Source organism: Centroberyx gerrardi, chromosome 4 (assembly GCF_048128805.1).
Source record: "Centroberyx gerrardi isolate f3 chromosome 4, fCenGer3.hap1.cur.20231027, whole genome shotgun sequence".
In the NCBI taxonomy this organism is placed as follows: Eukaryota; Metazoa; Chordata; class Actinopteri; order Beryciformes; family Berycidae; genus Centroberyx; species Centroberyx gerrardi.
Window position 1 is genome coordinate 1,576,976 of NC_136000.1, and position 24,132 is coordinate 1,601,107.

The 24,132-nt window shown below is 44.3% G+C and overlaps 1 protein-coding gene across 1 annotated transcript in view; it reads left to right on the forward strand.

The window, feature by feature from the left end:
* aass (aminoadipate-semialdehyde synthase) overlaps positions 1–22,004 on the forward strand; it is a 31,612-nt gene extending 9,608 nt beyond the window's left edge. The window contains exons 11-24 of the mRNA XM_078282871.1: positions 2,152–2,263; positions 2,496–2,555; positions 2,898–2,965; positions 7,590–7,711; positions 8,333–8,462; positions 9,065–9,175; positions 9,549–9,657; positions 11,704–11,844; positions 12,200–12,367; positions 13,327–13,422; positions 14,504–14,619; positions 16,139–16,227; positions 17,429–17,605; positions 18,686–22,004. Coding sequence (XP_078138997.1) covers positions 2,152–2,263; positions 2,496–2,555; positions 2,898–2,965; positions 7,590–7,711; positions 8,333–8,462; positions 9,065–9,175; positions 9,549–9,657; positions 11,704–11,844; positions 12,200–12,367; positions 13,327–13,422; positions 14,504–14,619; positions 16,139–16,227; positions 17,429–17,605; positions 18,686–18,804 — 1,618 coding nt within the window. The 3' untranslated portion in view covers positions 18,805–22,004. The remainder of the gene's footprint in view (positions 1–2,151; positions 2,264–2,495; positions 2,556–2,897; positions 2,966–7,589; positions 7,712–8,332; positions 8,463–9,064; positions 9,176–9,548; positions 9,658–11,703; positions 11,845–12,199; positions 12,368–13,326; positions 13,423–14,503; positions 14,620–16,138; positions 16,228–17,428; positions 17,606–18,685) is intronic.
* The last annotated feature ends 2,128 nt before the right edge of the window (positions 22,005–24,132 follow it).

Genomic DNA, 24,132 nt, shown 5'->3' on the forward strand with positions numbered 1-24,132 from the left:
CGGCTACAGGTAGGGAAAACTCTCCGGTAATAAACGATGACGACCGCTCGACCGCTTTGAAAAAAACACTTTGTTAGTCTATTATTTCTTACAGAAATGATAATGAGCGAACCTTTGTGACGCCACAAAGTTACGGAAGTCCAAACGGCTCGTTTAGAGGCTCGCTTTTCTAATATGGATTGTGTGGATTTAGTTGGCGACCGTGCGTTTTGATTAGGGGTGGGAAAAAAAATCGATTCACTTAAGTATCGCGTTTTTTTTTATTACGATTTTTAAATCGATTTTTTTATTCCTGAATCGATATAATTCAAATTCAATTACTTCGTTTTAGTCTATGCTTATTAGACGAGGTGGAAAGAAGTTACCGCTTTTATCCAGCAGGTGGCGAAATGTAGCCTATTTGTGTTGAGGTAGAAGGGTCTAGACTTTGATGGGCAGCAGCTCCAGAACCGGGGAGCAGTGCGTATTTAAGACACAGACATCCGTGGCCCACGAAGAGTTAACCATAAAGCACACACCCCCTCCCCTCGACTTGCCTGAGTCCTTCGTTCTGTCTGTCCGATAGGAGAAACCCTCCGGCGTGACGGCACAGTCGGACAGACTGGGCTCCAGCCACGTCTCGGTGAACGCCGGAGCGCAGCAGCTCCTAATGTCCCGTTGGTGTTTAATCCGTGCGTGCAGCTCGTCTCTTTGTTGTCCAAGGACTGAACGTTAGCTAGCAGAATGCTGGGCAGAGGGGGTTTGTTGTTTCTCTGTTGGGTTCTGCACAGAGCCCCGGCGCGCTTCCCTCTCTTTGTTTTCCTCCGTCGGACACAGGTAAACAAAAGACCCAGGGGAGTACGTGGTCCGCGATGTCAAAAGTTGGCTTTAAGTCTGAACTGGCTGACAATTGTAACTCCAAAAGTGTTTGCCGATCATACTGAATGAGTGAAAGTACCGGATGTGCAAAAAGAACCAGTAATGCAAAGTAAATCCACACAAGTTTGCTGACTTGGCACGGAGCTCTCAGGTGCATTCCATTTGGCCAAAATGCGTCCTCTTCTCTGTCCTCGCGGCCTCGTCTCCTCGCTGACTCGGCATCCAAAAATGAGCCGCCATCATGAAGGACGTTCCAATAGAGCTCAACAGTGACCGACCACTTTTAAACGGCTCCGGTTCCAGGAAGTGAATTTCCCATTCATTCCTCCATTGACGTTTCAGAAAATCCTTATATAAAGAGCTTTAAGCCTGTAACCAAGCCAACCAACTACGAGATTAATCGTGACCATAAAACATTTGATTCGGAGCAAAAAATAAATAAATTGGAAAACGGGAAGAAAAAAAAAAAAAACTTTGCCTTTTTTTCTGTTTTCCAATTTTTTTTGCTCCAAATCAAATGTTTAAAAAAACGCATGAAGGATCCTTCATGTCTCCTCGTCAGTGCGGCTATCGCATGGCGCACCAGAAGTCTTTTGAGCACTAGCTTGATGAGCAGGAACAGCTAAATGTAGCAGTTTACTTAAAAAAGTATATATATTTTTTATTCATTCTATTGTACATTTTATGTACCACTTTTATATGCAGTATAGCAATGATGCTGCTGAAATAAATCTCAGAAAGACTGACTGACGTGATGTGCATTGCTTTTGGAAATATGACTCATGATGTACAGTCTCTAGAAGTGTGTGATTCAACTTTTTTCCCATGGTCTAGTGTTAAAAAAGCAAACGAAAATCGCAATAAATTGTAATATCGAATCGCAATACTTGTAGAATCGCAATACTTAAGAATCGCAATACATATCAAATCGGCACCCAAGTATCGTGATAGTATCGAATCGGGAGATAAGCATATCGTCCCAGCCCTAGTTTTGATACTTTCACCATGTTTAGATAGACCATCCAACTCCTTTATCATCACAGAGGAGAGGGGAGTCCTGTTTACATGATATGGGACCTTTAAAAGCTAACCAGATGCATGATTTCTACATAACAGTACATATTATCCTGCATAGAGTTGTTACGATACCAAAATTTTGACTTCAGTATTCAGTATTGAATTCAATCTTTCGCAACGGTATCGAAGTCGTATCGAAATTTGAAATCGTGACAACGCTACCTCCTCACATTATCCGCCCTCGTCAGTTTCACGTTGTCTCTCTGGTCCTGGCAGCGTGGAGGGAAACGGGATCCTCATGTGCTCCATCGACAACCTGCCGGCCCAGCTGCCCATCGAGGCCACGGAGTATTTTGGAGATCGCCTCTTCCCCTACATCTGGGAGATGGTAAGACCGGGTTTTGACGGTAAGGCGAATCAAACCGGCGGTGTTGTTGGGCTTCGGTCTCGGTCTTTGCCGCTTCTACCAGACTTCTGGTTCAGTTTCCTATGGGAGAGAGTTGCGACAGCGTTGCATGTGGAACTGAGCAAAAAAAAAAACCCCGGGGAGACGGGACTCGCCTTTTGGGGATTCAGGCGTTCTCCCGTTCTTTTGTAAATCCAGTGTTTGTCCTCATCAGCTGCCGTCGGACGCCACCAGGACGCTGGAGGAAGAAGACTTCAGCCCGCAAGTCAGAGACGTAAGTAGAAGGGAACTGAAATATTTTACTGTAAATGAAGAGTTCATTTCCAAAACACCATATACTGTATCTGCTTTGGAAAACAAATCGTTCAGTATCTTTAAAAACGACTTCAGACCCAGTCTGCAAAGGTGTTTGTCCACCAAGGACTTCTGCTTTACTTACCTACCATCTTTTACATTTCTTCACAAAAATTTTTGTGAAAGGAAAAAAAAGATTTTGTAAGAGTCGATGTCACCTTTTTCAAATGGTGGCCTTCTGTTTTTTTTGGAACTCTACAAAAAAGATTATTCACTCTGAAATATTTTTCAAAAATAGTGTTCATTACTTTGTTTTGTCCAGGCTGTCATCACCTCGAACGGAAAGCTTACCCCAAAGTTTGAATATATTGAAAAACTTCGGGAGAAAAGGTAAGAATTATTTCGAGGAATCAAAGACTGGAACTGTTTTCCTAATGAATGTCACCTTTGCTTTTTAAGTATTTTTTTACATGTTTTTTGTGTCACTGCTTTGTGATGTTTTTTGGTGTTTAACGTTTGTTTTAATATGACACTTTTGCAGAATATTTAATCCAATATTAAGTGATGTTTTCAGTGTTCTAAGCATATTTGTACGTGTTTGGCGATTTTATCTTTAATCTTCCTACATATTAGAAAGAACACTTTTTTTTTTAAAGATTAATATACATGTCAAAAAATTACTTTGGCACACATGCCTGTTCCATCTACGAGGTAATGCAACCAATCTAAGGATGAAATGTCTAAAGATTACGAGACAGGTAACACTTTCCGTCTGTGTCTCATGTGCTAGTGTAGCTGACAAATAACTGTGCTAACTCTCCTAACTGTAGTTGCTAATGACAGTTTATAGCATGCAAGATTAGCAAATACTTAGTGATATTTGTGCTGTGTAGCCTCCCGTTTGTGTTGTGTTTTTTCCCTCCTCAACTCGTCCCGCTTAGCACAGGGAAACCCAAAGAGAAGCTAGATGCCGGTTATTTATACGTATCGTTACTAGCGTCCCAAAATCTTCTAAACAAGACGACCCACCAAGTGTTTCATCTTTGTGTTTAGTTTCCAGTCTTAGTCTCCTAAAGCCTTCCCTGCATCCGACTGATGTCGGGTCGTACTTTTCTCCGAGTCAGGAACACGTCACAACTCGACCTTCCCAGTAGTTTCGCTCACCTGCTTTATGGTCGGAAAATTGGAGAACGTTTCCTCAACTGTTTACACACACTGCCGGCCTTCTAGGCTAACGTTAGCAATCGAGCTAGCGATAGCCTAGCTAGCAAACAATCTTCGGCTATTTTAGGGGATTATGAATGTAAACGCCACAGGAAACTGAGCACCGCAGCACTATAGTTAGCAAGGAATGTGTCTTTTAAATTTATACTTGTGGTTAATTTTCGGCTTTATTGTATGAAATTTCTTACCGTTCACGTTCTGTTCAGCCATGTTGGAAAGAGCGATTACCTCACAACTCAATTCCTGCTGCATCTACAGTCCCGAATTCCCGAATAAAGTCCTGGGAGCTGGGAGCTAAAGCTAATGCCAAGACCTGTGAGAGAGGAGGAGTGCGCATGATACTTTGCGGGTTAAGAAGCGAGTTCTGTTTTACACAAAATTTAAACTTAACTGTCACCCAGAACTCGCTTCTTAACCCGCAAAGTACCGTGTGCACCCGTCGACGTCATCAGCGAGCTAACATTAGCTTTAGCTCCCATTTCCCGAAAGCTGCGTTGTGGGAAAACGAAGGACTTTATTGGAACTTTGATGGTGACGTCTGCATGATACTAAGACCGAGGAGGAAGGGTGAAAGTTTGAGCCTTTTGGAAACCAAACACAAAAATGAAACGCTTACTAGGTCGTTTTGTAGAGAAGTCTTTTGGATGCTGGTAATGACACGTATAAATCAACGCCATCCACCGTCTTTTTGGCGCTACACAGTGGTGTGTAATATTTAGTGTCCTCCACCAGCAGGGGGAGCGCTGTTTCGCTCCGGACGAAACACAGTTTGCAGCAGCGTCCCGGGTGCTGCCTGCCGGCGTAGCGACTAACGGTCACCTTGTGGTTGTTCCTGCACAGTGCTGCGGTGTGCTGCCTGCCTCTGCCTTAACACCTTGCTTGGCTAGCGTGCTAGCGCGCTAACGGCCCGCTGCTGCATCACTGAGGCGCTGGAGAGGGGTGAAACATCTTTTTTTCTCACTTTATGAAAACAGACTGTCACCCTTCTGTCGCATCCCATCTCATTTTGTCTCCCAATTTTGGCATGCAAATTAAAATAATATAAATGCACATCTGTTAAACATTTCAGTCCAATTTTGGAAATTCCTGTCAATATTCTTTTCCCCAATGAGTTATCCTTTTCATTTTCTTTGATTTATTACTCTGGCTAAGTTCTCTTGATTGGTAGAACACATCTCTGGATCACAGCTCTTCTTTTACAGTCTGTCCGGGTCATCTGTTCAGCCTGCAGCCAAACACACATCACACTTTCTTCTGTCAATGCTGCTTTGTTTCCATAGAGTATTAACATGCAGGCTCAAGGCTTACACCCTATGCAGCTTTACTATGGAGTTCCATATAAACAGTGTTGGCTCGGGTGAATAGATCTGAATCTGTTCCACTTCCACTCAGCATCCGCCTCCGAGTGCAGCTGAGCTGGAAGTGGCAGCAAATCCTCCTGCAGAAGACGCCGCTCACACCGAGGCGTTCTGCTCATATTTAGGCCACTTGTAAGACTGATGAGTTTTCTTCCTAATTGATCTTAAGTATCATTTTTCCAGACAAGCTATGCCACGAAATCTTAATCCCTTTGATTGAGTTTGGCTCCTTAAGATATGTAAACTTGGGGAGAAATCCTCCTGAGGGAGCAGTGCGGCCCCCGTCTCTGTGTTTTAATTAAGGGAGCGAGGCTCCGCGGCCGGCCGGACCTCCAGCCAGTCCTGTTGCGGCTTCTGCACGTGTGCAGTGTCGCTTCCAATTAGGCCAAGGCTAACGAGCGCATCCCTCCGACTCCTTGGGGATTTGTAGGAGGGGGAGGGGGGCCATTAGGGGTGATGCCTCTATTGTGTTATGGTGTTAGGATAATCTAGCATGCACAATCACAGACTGTTAACTGAATCCAGTTGTTTCTGTTTAATCAGAAGGATTTTATGTCACAACACATTTGCATGATATTCCTCAGTGTGGATTGCTGATGGAACTGTATGGTTTTTGAATCAAATGCTCACTTAACCAAATAATCAAACAAAAATGTTCTGATTTTTTTTTTCCCCTGCTTGCATCATCCTTCCCCCCCTCCCCCCCCCCCAACCCCCCTTGTGTTCCTGGTCCAGACCTTCATCAGCCACAGAGAAACTGTTTGGTTGAGTTGATCAAAACTGTTTCCACCCTCCATCCTCCTTGACTTTTTGCGCATTTTGTTGTGTTCCAGAATATTTGGATATTTTGTCTGAGATCTATGCATGCAGACTTTTTGCTAATGTATAAAATTGAAAAAAAACCCAGAAGAATCAAATTTGAAACCCATCAAAGTGCCTCATCTTTTAAAGCAATAGTGCCTGAAAGTGCATTTTTTACTGTGATTATTGGTAAAACAGTGATGCAGTAGATCTGAGATACAGACGATAACCATGAAGGTATAATAGCTTTTATATAATAACAGTCACCAACATGTTTTTCTCCAAAGTCGATTACTAACTAGCTAGACAGCTTTTTATCTTTTTTATCTTTTTCTCCTTCCTCATATTGGCTTTGCTGTTAAGATAATGCACAAAACCCGAAGCAAGCCGACCGCTAACAACCTAAACATAAAGTCTGAGGAAGTTTCTTTGTCTGTGAAGTCATTTAATTCAGATGAAACGAGGAGGATGAGTGCTTTCCCATGTTAAGTTTCTGTTAATCCAAATTTCTGAAATGTAAACGTTCAGAAAAATGTCAAGATAAGCTTTCCACTGATTTAGAGCTTTGCATAGATCTCAAACAAATCCCAAATAAATGCATTTTTACCTTTTATCTGTCACACAAAATGTGCAGAGAGTGCAGGAGATGATGGTGAATTATTGTCTGAAAGAGAGAGAAATACGACGAAGTTGGCTTCACTCTGGGTGACTGGTCGGGTTTCCATCCAAGTTTCCAATTAGAAAGACTGAATAAAAAACAGCAGTTTTCGATAAAAATGTATTCAGTATTGCAAAACCGTTTTGACACTCGCTTTAGATGGGAATGCTTTTTTTTATCTGTAACTGAATTTTGTGATAAATAGTGATGGAAGTGAGTTTGTTGGTTTCTGGTGTTTTCTGACCCAACGTTAGCGTCGTCCAACCTTCAGGAAGCTGGTTTATGCACCAAATTTGTATTTTTGCGACCTTCAAAATTTGACTAGAACAGGGGTTTCAAACCATGACTTGGGACTTGACTCTGACTTGTACTTTGATGACTTGAAAAGGTTTCTAAAGTCTTGACTTGAGATCTTGTGTTTGTGTAAATGACTTAGATTGAAAGTGATGAGATTTGTTCCAGCGGACGACTGAATTTAAATTCTGTTTTCTGAATTTGTATGGAATGATTGAATTTATTGAAGTTGAAACTGATTATAGAAATCAAACTCATGATGCTCTTACCAAGTTTTTATCCTATTAAAACCATATTGCATTGAAAAGTCCTAGATATTTAGTTTTCTTTAAGATATTAAATTGATACTGGACTCTTGATTTGTTCTGACTTGACTTGCTGTTCTACATTTAGACTTGGGTCTTGACTTGAGACTTGTGCCTCAAGACTTGAGACTGACTTGGGACCCAAAGTTGACTTGGTCACACCTCTGGGTTGAAACTTGTTAATCAGTGAAAACAGTTGAAATGAAACCCTGCAGGCTCTCGGTCTCCATGGTTTGTGGTTTGAAACCTTCTGTCCTGTAATTCGACAGCTAGTTGGATGGAAACGCAGCGACTGAAGCCCATCGATGCGTTATGTGTGTGTGTGTGTGTGTTAAGTTTTCTGTGGTTCTAAGCGAGTGTCACATGTTGTTCAGGGAACAGGCCCAGATCATGAAGAAAGCCGGGATGAAGCGGGTTCTGCTGCTGGGTTCGGGGTACGTGTCCGGACCCGTCATCGAGTACCTGACCCGGGACGAGGGAACCCAGGTCACTGTAGGTACGTCTGTTCTCTGGGCCTGGGACAGTCATGAAAAGTGACACATTATCTAATAAGTTCATGAGGAATGTTATTGAGGTTTGTTCAGAATTTTTATTCTTTTATTTTTTTGGTCTTTGGAAGGGTTAATAGTTGAGACCACAGAACTGTAATGGACAGAACGGTCATTCCCATTCAAATCAACGTTCCTGGACGGCGGCCATCTTGCTGTGACCCGTTGGACTAGCTTCTGTATAAAGAGACTCGCAGCAAGTCACTGAGCTGAGAGGTTTTACAGCAAGAACCAAAGCAGCTTCTCTGTCTCCTTGCTGCCATGGATTGCTAACATGCTAATGTTGACTAGAAGAGCTAGAGAGAGAAGTACAGTCTGTGATGAAGCTACGTTAGCCTCGTCGCTAACGTTAGCTTCCAGTTGAGTTCTGACAGTTTGCTAACAGACTCATCTGCTCAGTTCTCACAATCCTTAAAATTGCATAATCGCCATTTTATGCTGTACTAGCCAAATTACCATGACAAACAGTGGAAGGATCGTTCTATCCATTCGGGTTTTGCAGGTTCCAGTGACAGCTTGTCTCTGTGTTCACGTGGTTCCTCTTGCTGACCTCCTCTGTCTGTCTGCAGCGTCAGTGTTGCTGAAGCAGGCGGAGGAGCTGGCGGCCCGGTATCCCAACACCGTGCCCGTCATGCTGGACGTCACCAGCCAGGAGGGACACCTGGACTCGCTGGTCAGAGACCACGACCTGGTCATCAGGTACGCTCCGCACCGCTCCGCACCGCAGGCACGCCGCGCCGTGACGCACGCTTAACGTTACGCCTGGGGTCCGAAAGCATTTTATCGAACCTGAATCCAGTATTGAATCTGCTTATTGAATCCAAATCCTTTCAAATCCCTTATCGAATCTTTTTAGGTAATTTTGCCGTTTGATCATTGATTTTAGTGAAGTGCAGCCACACATCATCAGTTGCAGCCGCCTGTTGTAGAACAGAGAGGAAAAAAAAAATTCAAGAGATTTGTTAAACTGAGCTTAACAAATCCAGGTATTTTAGCAACTTTGAACCGGTTCCAAAATGGAACTGGCTAACGGAACTCAACCTGAAGCACGCTGCTTCTTTTGTGCAGTTGTGATATATGAACTGTGATACATATGGACACAGATTTTTCACCGGTCCCACCGGTGGGTCCATCACTACAAACGCATGTTGCGCGGCCGAGCTTCGTTCAAAACCACAGAACTTTATTTTAAATTTTAGTCAAGATCCAAAGATTTCCAAAGACACTAAATGTGTCAGGCTGAATTACAGGAAATGTGTATGAAATGATGCACAAGACATCTAAATGTTTTTCATCCTCAGCATGCTGCCGTACGCTTTCCATCCGGTCGTGGCCAAGCAGTGCATCAAGAGGAAGGTGAACATGGTGACGGCCAGCTACCTGAGTCCCGCCATGAAGGAGCTGCAGCTCAGGTGAGAGAAGAAACAGTTTATTAAATAGAAACATATGAATAAAAAGGATGAAAATATATGAATTACAGCATTTGTGCAGAGTGGCAGCAGTAGAACAGACTGAGACAAAGAAATTAAAGAAAATTGTTAAATATGAAAATATGCCAAAAATATGAAAATATATTAAGTATGAAAAAATATGGAAAAGTGAATGAAAAATGTATATTGAAACGTATATAGAATGTATAATAGAAAATAAACATACAAAACGAAAAGTAGACTGGTAGATGCCTAGTCTACTGAAGTGCATGGGTTTTGTGTGTCATGGACTGTGTGTGTGTGTGTGTGTGTGTGTGTGTGTGTGTGTGTGTGTGTGTGTGTGTGTGTGTTGCAGTGCGGAGCAGGCGGGCGTCACCATAGTGAATGAGATGGGTCTGGATCCTGGCATCGACCACATGCTGGCCATGGAGTGTATCGACCAAGCCAAGGCCGACGGCTGCACTGTGAGTCAGCGCCGGGTGTGTGTGTGTGTGTTTACTGTGTGTGTGTGTGTGTGTTTACAGTGTATGTGTGAGTGCTGATAATGATTATTTCAACATATGCGGAGAGAAGCTTCCTGGCAGCCAGATTGACTAACCAAACAGACTGATGGTCCGTGCGTCTCCTGCTTGTTCATTTCCTCAAATTTCAGTCCAAAAACGGCCGATGTTACAAATTATAAACACGAGCAGCAATTTGAGTTTGAATTTGAATTATTGAGTTGAAGCCCTGATGGCAAAGTCACAGATTTAAAAGATAATACTGATGTGTTTGGACCAGGTTCTCCTCTCCTCTCCATTTAGAGCGAACATCTTCGATAAAAAACACTCCAATATGAGAAGGGAGGATGAGGAGTGATGAAGATGTGGCAGTCATTATAATATTGGTCAGTGCCGAGCGCAAAACACCAAAGCACCGGCCGCTGGTCACCAGAAGAGTCACAAAACCAAGAGAAACAAAACATGAATCTTGCAGATTAACGCGTTAAAGATGAAATCTGGGATTTCCCTGATTTCCCCACTTTTGTAATGAAATTAGAATTAATTAGCATTAACATCACTTATGGTGTAAATATTGTGACTTGACACTAACAGCAGCCTATAGTGTGCGCCGCTAGCATATCAGTCAGGTTGGCCAAATTTTCAGTGTAAGCTCTTTGGTTAGGCTAGTGTGCTAACTAGCTAGTGTGCAAACTAGCTAGTGTGCTAACTAGCTAGTGTGCTAACTAGCTAGCGGCACTCAGCTACCTGGCGCAGGTAACCTGTGTTGGCTAACGTTAGCTGGACAGTTAGCAGACTTTCATCCTACCTGGTCAAAAATTTCAATAGCGGTCTATGGAGAGTCGCCAGCCATGGTAATACTGCCAGTTGGTATTGTGTAACCTAATTAATAAAATATGTCCTGGAAGGAAGCAGAGAAGTCCGCCCAACACCGAACCAGCTGGAAAAAGTTCATGAATGACCCATGCTCCCCAAAGAGCAAAAGGGTTTAAGTCAAGTCAATTAATAAAATAACTATTTATTTCTGGAGAAAAGTCCTGGGTTCCAGCTTTAAGCAGGAAACCCAACAGCAGCAGAGGAAGCTCAAAGGACTCACCGGCGTTAGACCTTTTCCTCTCTGGTTCCTTTGGTTTCCTTTGGTTATAAAGCAGCACAGACCGCTTTACTGACCTCACCACACAGGGCTTCTGGGTAATGAAGTTGAAATTTGCCTCACTGTGCCGCTTGGGGCCGCCAACGTGCAAAGTCACCTAGTGCAGCTGTAAACAGATGAGCGGTGTGGCTGTGGATGTTTGACATGCTGGGTGGTGTTGTGGTCCAGGTGGTAGTGGATGTGTTTGACATGCTGGGTGGTGTTGTGGTCCAGGTGGTAGTGGATGTGTTTGACATGCTGTGGGTGGTGTTGTGGTCCAGGTGGTAGTGGATGTGTTTGACATGCTGGGTGGTGTTGTGGTCCAGGTAGTAGTGGATGTGTTTGACATGCTGGGTGGTGTTGTGGTCCAGGTGGTAGTGGATGTGTTTGACATGCTGGGTGGTGTTGTGGTCCAGGTGGTAGTAGTGGATGTGTTTGACATGCTGGGTGGTGTTGTGGTCCAGGTGGTAGTGGATGTGTTTGACATGCTGTGGGTGGTGTTGTGGTCCAGGTAGTAGTGGATGTGTTTGACATGCTGGGTGGTGTTGTGGTCCAGGTGGTAGTGGATGTGTTTGACATGCTGGGTGGTGTTGTGGTCCAGGTGGTAGTAGTGGATGTGTTTGACATGCTGGGTGGTGTTGTGGTCCAGGTGGTAGTGGATGTGTTTGACATGCTGTGGGCGGTGTTGTGGTCCAGGTGGTAGTGGATGTGTTTGACATGCTGGGCGGTGTTGTGGTCCAGGTGGTAGTGGATGTGTTTGACATGCTGTGGGCGGTGTTGTGGTCCAGGTGGTAGTGGATGTGTTTGACATGCTGGGTGGTGTTGTGGTCCAGGTGGTAGTGGATGTGTTTGACATGCTGGGTGGTGTTGTGGTCCAGGTGGAGTCCTACAGCTCGTTCTGCGGCGGACTTCCTGCTCCTGAGTGTTCGGACAATCCTCTTCGCTACAAGTTCAGCTGGAGTCCGTACGGCGTCCTGCTCAACACCATCAGCCCCGCCATCTTCCTGCAGGACAACCAGGTACGGTGGCCTCAAAGCACCAAAAACTGACTAAGTTACTGCATGTTTTATGGTAAATATCTTCTATCTCAAAATGTGTATTTATGTCAGCCTAAACCAAGAGGAGAAACCAGAAAGACCAAACTCTTGGCTGTGTGTGTGTGTGTGTGTGTGTGTGCATGTGTTTGTCCTTGTGTGTGTGTGTGTGTGTGTGTGTGTGTGTGTGTGTGTGTGTGTGTGTGTGTGTGTGCATGTGTTTGTCCTTGTGTGTGTGTGTGTGTGTGTGTGTGTGTGTGTGTGTGTGTGCATGTGTTTGTCCTCGTGTGTGTGTGTGTGTGTGTGTGTGTGTGTGTGTGTGTGTGTGTGTGTGTCCCAGGTGGTGAGTGTCCCGGCCGGCGGGTCTCTGATGGATTCCACGGCTGCGATGGATTTCCTTCCTGGTTTCAGCCTGGAGGGATTCCCGAACCGCGACAGCACCAAGTACGCCGAGCCGTACGGCATCCAGGGGGCGCACACACTGGTCCGAGGAACGCTGCGCTTCAAGGTGCAGCAACACACACACACACACACACACACACACACACACACACACACACAACACACACACATACAGCCTCGCACTGGGCAACAAAACAAATCACTTTGAATCAGAATCACTTAATGGAGAGTCCCAGTGTCATTTAGAGTTAAAGCCTATTTACTTCTGTCTACATCTAGTTCAGTGGTTCTCAACGTGGGGTCCGGGGACCACCAGGGGTCCTTGAGGGGGTTCCAGGGGGTCCCCAGCAAACTGATGCTAAAAACTTCAGCATTATTTCATTTACAAGAAGTTAACACAGTTAGAGAATGTAGAAGAATGACTGTTCTGATCATAGTTTCTCTGTTATCTCTCTACCTGCAATACAGACAGTCATAGAGTTCTGGACAAAATCATATCTGACAATAAAAATATTCTCAGATTTGGGTCCGAGAGACAAAATCTCATCAAATGGGGGTCTGTGGCTCTAATGTGGACTGAATTTGGGGTCCTTGATATGAAAAAGGTTGAGAATCACTGATCTAGTTTACATTTCCTCCAGTTATTTTACAGTGCATGCTGGATGTAATTAGATGATTTAAAGAAACCATCAGCAGCAGTTTATGCCTCCAGGTTCATTGTTCCTGGGAGATTGTTGGGAGATTGTTTCTAATGTTATTTCATTGTTGTTAATATTCGAGTCCTCTGTGAACTACACTCAGTGGCCACTTTATCAGGTACACCTTGCTAGTACTGGGTACAACATGGGTATTCATGGGTATTCAGTTTGTTGAAACAGAAACCTGGAACCATCAGACAGGCGGCTTGTTTTCTACTCTCCGAGTCTCCAGTGGTCTGGTTTTGGTGCTCATGTGTCTGTTTTACCTTCTTGTTCTGTGATTCTTCTGCACGTCACGCATGTACGCCGTCACTTGGGTCTGTTTATCGTCTCGAGTCAGTCGGCTTTGTGTTCTTCTATCCTGCAGGGTTTCTCCAAGGCCATGAGCGGTTTTGTAAAACTGGGTCTGATCAACAGCGAGCCGCGTGCCATGCTGGACCACAGCTCCGCTCCCGTCTCCTGGGTGAGCGACGAGTAATTAGCGTTACGACAAAAAAAAGTCATGAATTGAATCAATGCTGCAATGAAATCAGGTGCAAATAACATCACGAAAAGATCAGAAAATAGTCGTATTCAGAACATCAGAACACATGAAAGGCCGTCTCTGAGCATCACATTGTATTTATCTCTATACAATCCCTTTTTCAAATGAGCTGTGTTGCTGTATAAGTCTATCAATGGAAGAGTCCATTACCTTCAATGGCTGCTTGTCAACATCAAGGCTGCTGCACACTGAAGGCTTTTCCAGTTTAAAGGAGATGAAGAGCTCAGCGCTCTGAACCTCGAACCCGAGCCGACGTTCGTATCCACTAACGGCTTAAACACAGTCAGTGGATCCCACTCTCTGACTGAAGAGGTTTTCAGTGGAAATGCCGTTTTTTATCCTTCCGATGCTATATCAAGAGGAAAGGGACGACCGAGCCAAGAGTTTTTTATGTAGAACTAAAGAGATGATCTCAGTTTTAAATCCTAAAACACTTCACAAGCCTCATTTGGGTGGGAACAGCTAGGAAACAGTCTAGGAGGTAGAGAGGAGGTATAGAAAGAAACAGTCTAGGAACTAGGAGTTATAGAAGGAGACAGTCTAGGGGTTAGGAGGTGTTGGATCTAGGAAATAGTCTAAGAGGTAAAAAGGAGCTAGGAAACAGTCTGGGAGGTAAAGAGGAGGTATAGAAGGAAACAGTCAAGGAGGTAGGAGTTATAGAATGAAACAGTCTAGGAGGTAGGGAGGAGATAGGAAACAATCAAGGAGGTAGAGAGGAGCTAGGAAACAGTCTAGGAGGTAGAGAGGAACTAGGAAACAGTCTAGGAGGTAGAGAGGAACGAGGAAACAGTCTAGGAGGTAGGAGTTATAGAAGGAAACAGTCTAGGAACTAGGAGTGATAGAAGGAAACAGGAGCTAGGAGGCATAGAAGGAAACCGTGTAGGAGCTAGGAGGTATCGAAGGAAACAGTGTAGGAGCTAGGAGGTATCAAAGGAAACAGTGTAGGAGCTAGGAGGTATCGAAGGAAACAGTGTAGTGTATACTTGTTCTCTCCTTGCAGAAAGAGCTGCTCTGTACGCAGATGGGCGTGTCCTCCTCCATCTCCCATGATGCCTTTGAAGACGCCGTGTACGAACGCATCGGACAGGACGACTTCAGGATGGACACGCTCAGATGGTGAGAACCTCAATCTAGTCTACATGTAGATTACCAAGTCAAGTCCAAGTCATTAATGTCAAGTCTCAAGTCTAAATGTAGAACAGCAAGTCAAGTCAGAACAAATCAAGAGTCCAGTATCAATTTAATATCTTAAAGAAAACTAAATATCTAGGACTTTTCAATGCAATATGGTTTTAATAGGATAAAAACTTGGTAAGAGCATCATGAGTTTGATTTCTATAATCAGTTTCAACTTCAGTAAATTCAATCATTCCATACAAATTCAGAAAACAGAATTTAAATTCAGTCGTCCGCTGGAACAAATCTCATCACTTTCAATCTAAGTCATTTACACAAACACAAGATCTCAAGTCAAGACTTTAGAAACCTTTTCAAGTCATCAAAGTACAAGTCAGAGTCAAGTCCCAAGTCACCAGAACCCAAGTCAAGTCAAGTCTCAAGTCTTCTCTTCATGCAGCAAGTCAAGTCTCAAGCTATTAAGGTTTAGGTTTAAGTTTATTAAGTTTCACCTTCAGCTGACAGATCATCTGGAATATGTGAGCGTCACAATAACATTTAGATGGATAAACATGGGATAAAAAAGAAAAAGTAATAAATAGTCACATAATAGATTATCAAAACATTGTGGGATGAAAATACATTTCAGCCCATGACTGTATATACTGTATATGTGTGTATAATAATAAATAATTAAAACAATTTTTTGGTAAATGGTAATATGGTAAAAGAGTAGACTACAGTAAAAAGTTGTTACAAGTCCTATTACAAGTTTAATATTTTTGTAAAGTATGTAATGGAGGAATTCATGTAAAAACTGTCTCGAGTCTGACTCCAGTCCCAGTCATGTGACTCGAGTCCCCGCCTCTGGTCATCGGTATTGATCAGCAGCCCTGTCGACCCCCTGCTGATGCATTGTGGTTATTTTGCACTGTGGGTCAGGAGAAGACTTGAAACGAGTGTTTGAGCTGTAGATGTTTTGTGGCGCTGCCTCTCTGCTGTGAGAGCGAGAGCAAGGCCGCCGCCGCCGCCGCCGCCCCTCACACAGCTTCCACTCCGCTGCCTAATGACGGCGTGTGAAGTGGTGTAGCGCGCACGCTCTTCAATTTAAATCAACTTTTCGAAGGGTCTCTTCAGACCAAGGCTCTGTTCCGCCATTGTTCCCCCTGCCGCCGGCGCTGAAGGGAAGAGGCCGGCGCTGGCATTGAAACGTGAATTCCTCAAACGGTAAAAGTGAACTGTTGGAAACATTCCATTTGTGCCGTTAAAAGGGTAAAAAGCCGGCGCGCTCGGAGCTGAAATTCAATGACTTGTTGTTCATTTATTCAATTCACCAGCAAAAGCAGCTACAAAAAGCAACTGCTCATCTCTTTAGACTTAGCCAAGGATGTGTGGGCCGCAGCGCCGCCGGGGTGTTAAAGCAGAGTAATTTTCTTTTGAGGCTTTTAATATTGCTTTGTGAAGGTTATTCTATTGTGAGGAAAAGTCTTGATTTTTCTGTGTTGTGCGTGCGCGTCAGGTTCGGGATGCTGAGCGAGGAGCCGGTCCCGCAGGCGGAGAGCGTTCTGGCTGCGCTGGCGAAGCACCTGGAGGCCAAACTCTCCTACGGTGAGACGCACGCTCTTTATGAACGAGACAAATGGAGAGATGAGAAGAGATGAATTAGAAACGTGTGCATCTCTTCACTTCAGCAGCTTGATCTGACAGTGATTAATGAAACTTTATCTATAGAGCACTTTTCAAAACAAAAGCTACAAAGTGGGAGATTAAAAAAGGACAGTTGAGATCGAGCAATATAACTATATATTACATATTATATATTACATTATGAAATCCTCGGTTTTATTATGTCTTTCATGTGTTATGTGTATATATGTGTATAAAGAGTCTTTTTGTATGTTAAAGTGCAAAATGATGTAGTGGTATTATTAGTAAGCTTATTAGCAGCAGCAGCAGCAGTGGGAGTAGTATTAGTAGTAGTTGTAGTACTAGTAGTAGTTGTAGTACTAGTAGCTGTTGCAGCAGTAATAGTTGTAATAACAGTAGTAACAGTTGCAGTAGTAGTGATCTCACCCTCTCTCACCCCCCCTCTCTCTCTCACCCTCTCTCACCCTCCCTCTCTCTCTCTCTCTGTCTCTCTCTCTCTCTCACCCTCTCTCATCCCCCCTCTCTCTCACCCTCTCTCACCCTCCCTCTCTCTCTCTCTCTGTCTCTCTCTCTCTCTCACCCTCTCTCATCCCCCCCTCTCTCTCACCCCCCCTCTCTCTCACCCTCTCACCCCCCCTCTCTCTCACCCCCCCTCTCTCTCTCTCTCTCTCTTACCCTCCCTCTCTCTCTCTCTCTGTCTCTCTCTCTCACCCCCCCTCTCTCTCACCCCCCCTCTCTCTCTCTCTCTCTCTTACCCTCTCTCACCCCCCCCTCTCTCTCTCACCCTCTCTCACCCCCCCCTCTCTCTCTCTCACCCTCTCTCACCCCCCCCTCTCTCTCACCCTCTCTCACCCCCCCTCTCTCTCTCACCCTCTCTCACCCCCCCTCTCTCTCACCCTCTCTCACCCCCCCTCTCTCTCACCCTCTCTCACCCCCCCCTCTCTCTCTCACCCTCTCTCACCCCCCCTCTCTCTCACCCTCTCTCACCCCCCCCTCTCTCTCACCCTCTCTCACCCCCCCTCTCTCTCTCACCCTCTCTCACCCCCCCTCTCTCTCTCTCTCTCTCTCACCCCCTCTCTCTCTCTCTCTCTCACCCTCTCACACCTCACCCCCCCCCTCTCTGTCTCTCTCTTCTCTCTGTGTCTCTCTCTCTCTCTCTCAGATAAGGGCGAGCGAGACATGATCATCATGCGGAACGACGTGGGTCTTCGCCACCCGACGGGCGAGCTGGAGACCAAACACATCAGCCTGGTTGTGTACGGCGAGACCGACGGCTTCTCCGCCATGGCCAAGACCGTCGGCTACCCAGCAGCCATTGCTGCACGCATGGTGCTCGACGGTCAGTACAGCGCCGGGGGGAGGAGGGGGGGGGGGGGGGGGGGGGGGGGAGACTTGACTTGATGCATGAAGAGAAGACTTGAGACTTGACTTGACTTGGGTTCTGGTGACTTGGGACTTGACTCTGACTTGTACTTTGATGACTTGAAAAGGTTTCTAAAGTCTTGACAGAGGCAGACAGAGAGACAGACAGACAGACAGACAGACAGGCAGGGAGGCAGACAGAGAGACAGACAGACAGACAGACAGACAGACAGACAGACAGACAGACAGACAGACAGGCAGGGAGGCAGACAGACAGGGAGGCAGAGAGACAGACAGACAGACAGACAGACAGACAGACAGACAGACAGAAACATAACCTCCTCCAGCTTGATGTCGGGGGTGAACAGGAGAAGCTTTCTGCGGTGCGTACAGCAGCAGGGTGACTCCAGCTGCTGATGTAATGCTGAGAGTTCAGGGTGAGTTCTGCATCCTTCAGGCTCCATCAGAGGAACCGCTGTAAAGAAAAGCTTTTCTGCGTTTTGCGAGAACACTATTGAGCAATTTTAGGAAATTTGGTGGCGTGTAGCTGAATGAACAGAGCGAGACACGGACACCGCCGGGGGTTAGAGGTTCAATCCCCACCGGGACCCTCTGGGATAAAAATGTATGCGGGCACTTTGGATAGAAACCTCCGCCAGACGGCAGATGTAATGTTGAAGGCTTCGGTTTTGTTGCTGCTGAGTCGCTGAAGTTCCTCTTGATCCTCAGGCCGAGTCCGCACCGATGCAGATACATTTTGAAAACGCGTCTTTATTTCTTTCTTTCATCTTTATTGGCCTTCCATCCACACTAAAGCAGCGTTTTTGACCATCGAAAAAGGAGCTTTCCGAAAACGCTCTCCCTTTTAAAAAAATGCCGGTGGTGGAAAAGCTGCTGCTTGGTGGAAATGGCGTAAAGCTTCCGGCCCAAGTGTCCCGCGCAGGGGCGTGCGTGGAAGAAATGATGCGTTTTTGGTGGTTCAGTGTGGACGGAAAACTTTAGACTGTTTTTCTTACAGTGTGGACAAAGCCTAAATCAGTAAATTCCCTCTCTGCAGGAGAAATCAGCACCAAGGGTCTGGTGGTTCCCATGACCAAGGAGATCTACGGTCCGGCGCTGCGGCGGCTGAAGGAGGAAGGCCTGCGCATCACCACCAAGAGCACGCTGCAGGAGTAGAGCCGCTCCGACACACGCTCGCTGTGAGCCCGGGACGGACTGCGGGTCCACAGCGAGTCAGAACTGATCTAACACAAACCCAACACACACTCGCTGTGAGCCCGGGACGGACTGCGGGTCCACAGCGAGTCAGAACTGATCTAACACAAACCCAACACACACTCGCTGTGAGCCCGGGACGGACTGCGGGTCCACAGCGAGTCAGAACTGATCTAACACAAACGCTCTCTGCTGCCTTTTCTACATTTTACAGCGTTTTCATCCAAAGTGGATCCTGAGGTGGACGAAGACCCGCTGAAGGTCCGACTTCCATTCAGATGTCGTTGGCCTCGCTTTCCAAGGACCGGTAAACTGAAGAAAACGACCTGCCCAAAATAATTAATGAACATTTTCCATAGAAATATATCAGTTTTCATAGAAATATGTCAAAGTTTGCAGAAGTTTAGATGCGACTGCTTTGTGTAGAGCAGCACAACAGACAGGCAGCCAATCAGGAGCCTGTGTAGTGCAGACATTGTTTTGCTTTGATTTGATTGGTTTACAGTCAGAGTGTGTACGGTGGCCAGCAGGGACAAAGTCTGAAAACAGGCAAAAAACCAAGGAATTGAAATTATCAGTGACCCGTAATGATTTATCCACCAAAGATGATTTTTACTGCCGTTTGATGTCAGACTCTGCAGATTCTTGTTAGTCTTTGGCCTCAATAAATGCTGAAGAGGCAGCCAGTGATGTACAGACGGTAATCTGCAGTTTAATAATAGACGATATCTTTTGTTTGGCTTCATTCGCTCATCAGTGCCAAAACACCGGAGCAGAGCGAAGGCAGCCGGCGGCCTGAGAACATTTCAGAGCAGAACAGAAGAGAAGTTCTTTATGAAGAGATGTGAAGATAAAACAGACAGTGTGTCAGATAAACATTTAAAGGATCAGTTTAACACGCTCACACTGATCTAACTGTCTCCTCTGCTATTAAACTAGCCTGAGCGTAGAAACCAGCTGGGTGTTGGAGGTGGGAGGAGCCGTCCCAGGGATTTAGACCCATGACGCCTCCACAAGGTAAATTCTGGCATCAAACACCCCCCATACGCTTTCTCAGCCTTCATCAGGACTCATCTAACCACACTAGTCTTACACTACACTGACGGCTCAATACAGATGAAGCACAGCCAAGACAGATCTGGTTTATCCAGGTTCACAGATCTCAGCAGTCCAAAGAACTGGTTTATGCCTCAAGGCGGAGGATCGTACACAGACAGGGAAATACAAAACCAAATCTCCAAATGTCAACTTTTCATTGACTCACATGACTTTTTAAAATTTGAGGTTTTGAAAGCCCACGGGTTCAAGAGAGTTTTTAACCCCTAGAGGAACATGTGTGTCCTTCAGTTGAAATTAAAACATGAAATTCGCCAAGATTGGAGTTACAAGGTTTTCCCACGACAACAGCGATATGCAGATAATATTTCTGTTAAAGCTTTTTAATTGGCTCAACAAAATAAATCAAATTTATGTGGAATCAGTCAGAACGGTGTTGGATTGAACAAAAGCCCCGCAGCCTTTTCTCATTCCCATAACAATCATCAGTGAAATGTCCAAATGTCCAGTAGGATCTTGAGGGTTCACATCCAAAACCCAAAACCCAAAACCCAAAACCCAAAACCCAAAACCCAAAACCCAAAACCCCCGCTGTGTTTCAGAGCAAATCCACATCTCCTAAAGCACTTTTAGACTGAAAACTGCAGGTTAGCTGCATACAAAACACAACGCATAACAGGAGCGAATGTTTCCAAATGTATTTTCTTGCTTTCAGAAAAATTAAAAAGATAAATAAAAAAAAAACCCTGAAACCCATCGGTCATTAAAGATGCATGGAGCAATCTTACAGCTTTTATGGGCCTTGTTTTCCTGCAGTAAACTGATATTTAGACCAGTGTTGAAGTTTTATACCAGAACAAACTGTGATCTCAGTAATGGAAGGAGGTTTTGTCTCAACCCCAAAAAACAACAAACTGAAGAATCATCTCTGCCAAACTGAAACCTCCAAGTCAACAATGTTTAGTTTTAATGGAACTGAGCATGTTGGCCCGTACGTTTTTGAAATATTGGCCATCGGTTTACTGCAGTCACCAGGGCTTCTGTATCTATAAATGATCATTTCATGAAAGGAGACTAACTTCCATACAAAGACCATGTGGACGGGGTTTTATCAGTCTGTAGGTGGCTGTCTCTCAGTCGGAAATTGGCACGGATCTGAAAAGCATTTCAATTTTTAACGACTTTTTTCTTCATATCAGCTGTATTATGGCTGATTTCAGTAACTGGAAAAATCCAAAAGCACCTAAGAAAGATGAACCCAACCATGTTGTGCACTGACTTTCAAAAAAAATCTGTGAAAACATGGATGGAGTGCTGGCAACTTTAAAATATACAAGACAAGGTGGTCACTTTATTTGGAAAGTCCAATGCTGAAACTATTCTTACTATCAAGTAGTGATGGAACGATATTCATATCTCAGGATATGATTCAATACGTGATCTGAGGTTCAGGATCAATACAACCAGGATACGATGCGATCAATAAAAGTGACATTACAAAGTGACAATAATATAATTTGGATGGAGAGCTTGTGAAACTGTGATGGTCAAGAGTCTCATTAGTGATTACTACAGCAGAATAACATGGAGCTGATATCACCATTCATGTTCCTGACAGCAGAATAACATGGAGCTGATATCACCATTCATGTTCCTGACAGCAGAATAACATGGAGCTGATATCACCATTCATGTTCCTGACAGCAGAATAACATGGAGCTGATATCACCATTCATGTTCCTGACAGCAGAATAACATGGAGCTGATATCACCATTCATGTTCCTGACAGCAGAATAACATGGAGCTGATATCACCATTCATGTTCCTGACAGCAGAATAACATGGAGCTGATATCACCATTCATGTTCCTGACACAACATACGGAGGGAATTTCGATATATCGTCCCATCACTATTATCAAGTATCTATAATGTGTCTACTGAGCTTCAGGTGATATTCGGTGTGTGGGTTAGCTGGGTATCAACACTGGACCGTCCAAATAAATTGTTACCACCATGACTTGACCTCCGTTTTACTAGCGCACCGCTTTATACTTCCTTCAAAATGATACTGTACTTTTCTAAACACTGCGTATGGAAAGCCAGGCGTCCCGACAAACAAAACAAACACAAATGGAAGACGTGAGAAACTACTGACATGTCCCGGTGACAGGATGTGATGTAATATCCCCCGTGTTGTTTAGAGAGAGCGCCTGGGGAGGAACCTGTATTTGGGCATAAATAACATTGAGGTGTTTTTAAAGGGATTATATAATTGTGGAACCTTGATAAAGGACCCCAGACTGATTAATATTTATTGTATGTCATCTTAGCCATATTTATAATATTTTTTGGGTCACCTTCTGAACGGTTTGTTGCATGCTTTAAATGGGTAAATATACCAGAGATGAGATATTTTACATATACCTAATAATATATGTATTTTGATATGATATATCCATACATGTAGCCGATATGTATTTTGATGTAACGCAGTGCTGCAGACAGCGACGCATTGTTTGATATTTTGACTTTGTAGTTTTCTTGCTTTGGATGTGAAATGATACGATGGCTGAAGTTAATACACACACACACACACACACACACACACACACACTAAGAAGAAGACATTTAGTTGACTGACATCAGGTAATATTATTTCTGGGTAATGAAGTACTTCAATCTTTTACTCGTTATCTCGCGCCGCCACTTGGGGTCGCCAGAGTGCAAAGCTGCCCAGTGCAGTTTTAAGTACAGAGCCGTTTTATTCAATAAATTAGTCATTTTTCGCAAATTCTCAATGTGCAGTCACTTCTGTGTATCTGTACCTATGAACAACAACCATATTCCAGTGGTCAGAAAGTTAAAAACATGCAGTGAAGTCTGCAGCTCAAACACCAGACTTTTTTTTCCGTACGTTCTTCTCAGCCTTTTTCTTCTCAGCGCTTGTTTTGCCTTTTACAGAAAGAAGAAATAAAATATCCAAAGTCTGAAGAAACTTCTGAGTTGCAGACATTCAGAATTATGAATAATTATTACATAAAATACTAAACATGACTGCTTTATTGATTATAATCTGTTCGGCTCAATCCAGTATGACTGGAAATACTTTAATTGGACAGACTGAACTTTAACTTCAGTCGTGTCGTTTCACACCCTCAGTAACAATATGAAGACAAATCTAAATGAGTTTTGTTCACTTACTGAAGGAGGTCAGTGTGTTTTATGGAGTTGGTTCTGTGTGTGTTTTCTGTTCAGCTCTGCTTGTTGCACTCATCCTTTTGTATATCAAGGAAGTTAAAGGAAGTGTTTTGTTTGATAATCTTGTGATGTGTGTGTGTGTGTGTGTGTGTGTGTGTGCAGTTTGACACTGAATGCTGAAATGTGAAATGTTCCAGAGAGACAGGAGGTTCAGCTGCGTTCACTTCCAGCTTGTTTGTTCGAGTATCTTTTGACAACACAGCAAATAAACTTTTTTCTCCCTTTTTTTCCAATTTTGAAGGCGTGATGCGTTTTTCTGTCATACGGCGACTTCATCTACGATATACTCAACAAATATGTCTTTCAGCTGCAGAAAAGTGAAAAGGATAACACTTAAACCAGATAAATTATAGATGACTCGTCTCTTTTACAAAGCTGGACTTATTACCAAAAAAAAGGCAGCAATAACAAAGTGTCATGTTGTGAGAAAATGTATTCAACGTGAAAATAGAGCATGTTTTGTTTTTCTTAATATCCTCTGGGTGTTGTGAAGTCATCAGTAGCTGCCGACTCTGAAAAAGACAATCAGCCTTTTGCTTCCACTCAATTTGGAGCCACCCATGCAAACTAGGCCACCAAGCAGGGGATAATTGGGCATGTAATTATGAAAAGTCAAAAATGCAAATGAAGGTATGGATACGGCGGCCGGTCAAGAGCTCGTCTGGACACTTGACCTATTTTCCACCCTGAAAAGGCGCATTTCTTATACAGTCTTAGCCCGGATTAACGCACTGGGGAATCAATTGGAATAACCAATTCTCCGAAGGGATTAGAGCATGACTCCGAGAGTCGCATCAATATTTAATCCAGTCTGACACGACGTTTCCATCAGGACACACCGCCGCTTCGCTTCCCCGTCCCTCTTCTCCTCTGTCTCTCCGTAGCTCTTCTCTTCTCTTCTCTGTCCTCCGTCAGCCAGAGGAACAGTTGCTCCGTCTGTTGCGGCTCTGACCTCTGACCTCTGACTTCCTT